Source organism: Colobus angolensis, unplaced genomic scaffold (genome assembly GCF_000951035.1).
Source record: "Colobus angolensis palliatus isolate OR3802 unplaced genomic scaffold, Cang.pa_1.0 Scaffold17, whole genome shotgun sequence".
In the NCBI taxonomy this organism is placed as follows: Eukaryota; Metazoa; Chordata; class Mammalia; order Primates; family Cercopithecidae; genus Colobus; species Colobus angolensis.
In genome coordinates, this window is record NW_012114821.1 from 963,240 (window position 1) to 967,422 (window position 4,183).

The 4,183-nt window shown below is 55.0% G+C and overlaps 1 protein-coding gene across 2 annotated transcripts in view; it reads right to left on the reverse strand.

Moving 5' to 3' along the window:
- MROH1 (maestro heat-like repeat family member 1) overlaps positions 1–4,183 on the reverse strand; it is a 124,765-nt gene that overhangs the window by 100,361 nt on the left and 20,221 nt on the right. For both annotated transcript variants that reach the window (XM_011938033.1, XM_011938034.1), the window contains one exon: positions 1,096–1,241. In XM_011938033.1, coding sequence (XP_011793423.1) covers positions 1,096–1,241 — 146 coding nt within the window. The remainder of the gene's footprint in view (positions 1–1,095; positions 1,242–4,183) is intronic.

A 4,183-nucleotide genomic window follows, 5' to 3' on the forward strand; every position in this document is an offset into this window, starting at 1 on the left:
GGAACCCGGGAGGTGGAGTTTGCAGTGAGCCGAGATCACGCCACTGTACTCCAGCCTGGGTGAGAGAGTGAGACTCCATCTCAAAAATAAGTAAATAAATAAATAAAACTAAAACTAGAAAAACAACAGCTAAGACAGCTGACAGAGGAAGAAAGGAGAGACCCGGCCCCAGGAAGTGCCGCCAGGCCATGGCAGTGGGCAGATATTTTCATGAACTGGGCCATTTTCCCCAGGAGATGGTAGCTGATAAGAAACACATCGCACAGAGGTCCCTTTTTACATATCAAAATGTTACATAAAACAAAAAGAATAATGACCTTTCGATACTGCAAAAGCCTCTTCCCCTTCCCTGAACAGCCCAAACCACACACAGAGAGAAAAACTAGAAAGTGCGTAACAGTTTCAAACAATGCAGTGCCAACACTGTCAGCAGTGACAGAGAACCACTGAACCAAGATTAGGCGAGGCCGAAATCCCAGGAGGTGAGAGCCAGCCGGGCCACGTCTGTTCTGGGGTTCGGGTCACTGATCTGGCATCCCTGTGGGGCTGAAGAGAGAGTTCCCGAGAGGCTCCTGTAGCTCTCCTGAGTGGGCAATGTTTGTGCAAGAGGACAGGACATTCCCGCACAGCAAGGGAAGGCCCTGGCCCCTCCTGGGCAGCCCCTCCCTGAGGGTGCAGGAAGACCAGCAGCGCAGGACCCTTGGGGACTCTCTGAGCACTGATCAGTGTTTCTGGCCCTTGGGTCGATGAGATTCTCTTCGAAACAACCTTCTGTCCCTCAAGCAGGGACCATGGTCTGTCCCTCAGGCACTAGGCATAGAGCCCGGCCATTAGGCCTCCACTTAGTGAGTAAAAGAGCCTCAAACAGGAGGGTTGAACAATGCCGTGGTGGTGGGATGCAGCCACACCCCACACATGATGAGACAAGGCAGGTTACCCATCCTGACATAGGCAGGCGTGGGGAGCTTAGACATGTGGTCACCCCTGCGTAACACCCGACCCACTGTTCCTGGCTGGACTGCCTTTTCCCAAACCAAGTAAGCCCCAACCGACCACGGCCCTGACAACATCATCCCCACCGAAGAGCATAAATACCTTGTCATGCTGCCGCAGGTACTCCTCACAGGCACGGAGCGTCTCCACCGGCCGCACCTCCCCGAGGGAGCACAGGGCACTGCAGACCTGCTCCTGCACCAGGGGGTCCTTATCGGTGATGGCGTCCAGCAGGGTGGAGGCCAGCTCTGCAGTGACAAAGCCCCGTTAGCATGCTCAGGCCCAAGCACCCTCTCCTATCACACCTCAGCTGCCACTCCTGCAGTGGACACGCCTGTAGCCTCTGAGGATCACAGACACAGAGCAGGAGAGGGCACAGCTGCTTTCTCTCTTGTATAACCTCTCTCCGCCTGTGCTGCTGCGGGGGTCAGGTGCACTGCGGGGACAGGCTGTGGAGCTGCAGGGCTCACGTTCCAGCTGCCCGAGGAGCTGCCTGGCCAGGACACACTATTTAGCACATCAGGGTTGAGCGACACAGAGGACACAGCCTGCCCTCCCACACAGGCAGGCATGAGGCTGTTCTGGTCCTGATCACATGGCCTGAGCTTCCTTGAGGACACTGGCTCACTCACCAGCCGGACTCTTTAGGAAGGCTCCCTGAGGGTCTGTGCCCAGGCAGCCTGGGATTCCCCATGGCCCCATTGCCTACATATAGCCCTTGACAGGCAGAGGGTCCAAGACCCCAGCAGTGAGAAATACATGAAGGAATAAAGACATAGCTTCATCCCATGGCTCTCAGCCCCCATGGACCAGAGCTGAATCAAGAAAATCATGGAATAAATGTAGTGCTCTACAGGCAAGGCCAGGTGGTTCCCTGCACACGGGAAAGGGCAGGCCAAGCATCCCAGGGACTTGTGCCAACCAGCCACTCCACCCCAATGAGACCCTCCAGGCTGGTTTGGGGACGTCCCTTCCCTTTTGCTCCAGCAGCACCACACCCAGGCTGCCAATGAGGACATCCCAGGAGGCATCTGCTGGGGCAGAGGAACACACAGGCATCAGGGCATGACTCAGTCTCCCTCTGGGAAGGGATTCCTTCCTGAGCAGGAAGCTGGACTTTTAACAGCCCTCCATTTCCAAAGTCCAGTAGTTAGCCAAATAGGCTGATCCAAATCAATGAGATCTGACTGTACCTAAGGCCACGTTCGGCCAGTAAAGCAAACTCGGCCTGTGCTGAACTAGGTCTGCATCTGCTTTTCCGGCTGTGGCCATTCACGTGTGGAAGCGCTGGGTCTCACGTGCTCTGGGAGCCTGTCCTCTGAGGGCAGTGAGGCCACGCCCCCTCCCTCTGAGGGCTGTGAGGCCACGCCCCCTCCCTCTGAGGGCAGTGAGGCCGCGCCCCCTCCCTCCACCTCACCTTCTCACTGCTTTGCACTGCCCTGGATGGGCAGCTCCCGGGCCCCACTTGTACTCATAGACTCTTCTCACCACCCCACCTCCACCTATCAACACCCCAGTGCCATTCCAGTCCTCTCGGTCTCCCTCAAGCTCAAGGCATGGCACCCAACAGTGGCACTTAAAGAGCCCTGAGGTGCGGCTCATCACTCGGACAGAGCTCTAGGGAGCAGGGACAAGTGGGCAGAGCTTCACCCATTCTGGCCCCGCGCACACTCAGCCTTAAGTGAGCCACAGCCTCAGCTGGGGAAGTGGTGGCAGCCAGAGCAGACCCCAGACCCGAACTGGGGCCTGCGTGCTCAGGTACAGAGACTCAGCCACCCAGGGACCCTCCTGCTGAGAGCAGGCTGAACTGAGCCTCTGGGCAAATCTGTGCTCCCTACTCCAGCGGCAACAACCTCAATGCCATGTCCCTCCAAATCCACCTGTTGGAACTTAACCCCGTGTGACGGCGTTAAGAGTGGAGCCTTTGGGCTCCACCTTCGTGGACGGGATCGGTGCCTTATAAAAACATTTGATGGGGTCGGGCACAGTGGCTCACACCTGTAATCCTAGCACTTTGGGAGAACAAGGTGGGTGGATCACCTGAGGTCAGGCATTCAAGACCAGTCTGGCCAACATGGTGAAACCGTATCTCTACTAAAAATATAAAAATTAGCCAGGTGTGATGGCAGGTGCCTATAGTCCCAGCTACTCAGGAGGCTGAGGCAGGAGAATTGCTTGAACTTCAGAGGCAGAGACTGCATGAGCCAAGATCACGCCACTGCACTACAGCCTGGGTGACAGATAGAGACTCCATCTCGAGGGGAAAAAAAAATGCTTGATGGCCAGGCACAGTGGCTCCCACCAGTAATCCCAGCACTTTGGGAGGCCGAAGCTGGTGGATCACTTGAGTCGAGGAGTTTGAGACCAGCCTGGCCAACACGTTGAAACCCTGTCTCTACAAAAAAAAAGAAAAAAATACAAAAAGTACAGCGTAGTGGCATGCACCTGTAGTCCCAGTTACTCAGGAGGCTGAGGTGGGAGGATCCCTTGAGGACAGGAGGCAGAGGTTGCAATGAGCTGAGAGCACCATCACACTCCAGCATAAGCAACAGAACAAGACCCAGTCTCAAAAAAACAAAAGAAAAGATTGAGGCCCTGCATAGTGGCTCATACTGTAGTCCCAGTGCTTTGTGAAGATGAGGCAGGAGGATGATTTGAAGCCAAGTGTTCAAGACCACCCTGAGCAACACAGCGAGACCTCATCTCTACAAAAACTAACTTTAAAAAATAGGCTGGGTGTGGGCTGGGTGCGGTGGCTCACACCTGTAATCTCAGCACTTTGGGAGGCCAAGGGGGAGGGATCACCTGAGGTCAGCAGTTCGAGACCAGTCTGGCAAACCTGGTGAAACCCCATCTCTACTAAAAATACAAAAATTAGTCAAGTGTGGTGGCGGGCACCTGTAATCCCAGCTGCTCAGGAGGCTGAGGCAGGGAGAATCACTTGAACCCGGGAGGTGGAGGATGCAGTGAGCCGAGATCCACTGTACTCCAGCCTTGGCAACAGAGTCAGACTCCGTCTCAAAAAAAAAGAAAAAAAAATTAGCTGGGTGTGATGGCACATGCCTGTAATCTCAGCTACTTGGGAGGCTGAGGTGGGAGGATGGCTTGAGCCCAGGAGGTCACTCACTCTAGCCTGGGCAACAGAGTGAGACCCTGTCTCAAAAAACAAACAAACAAACAAACAAACAAA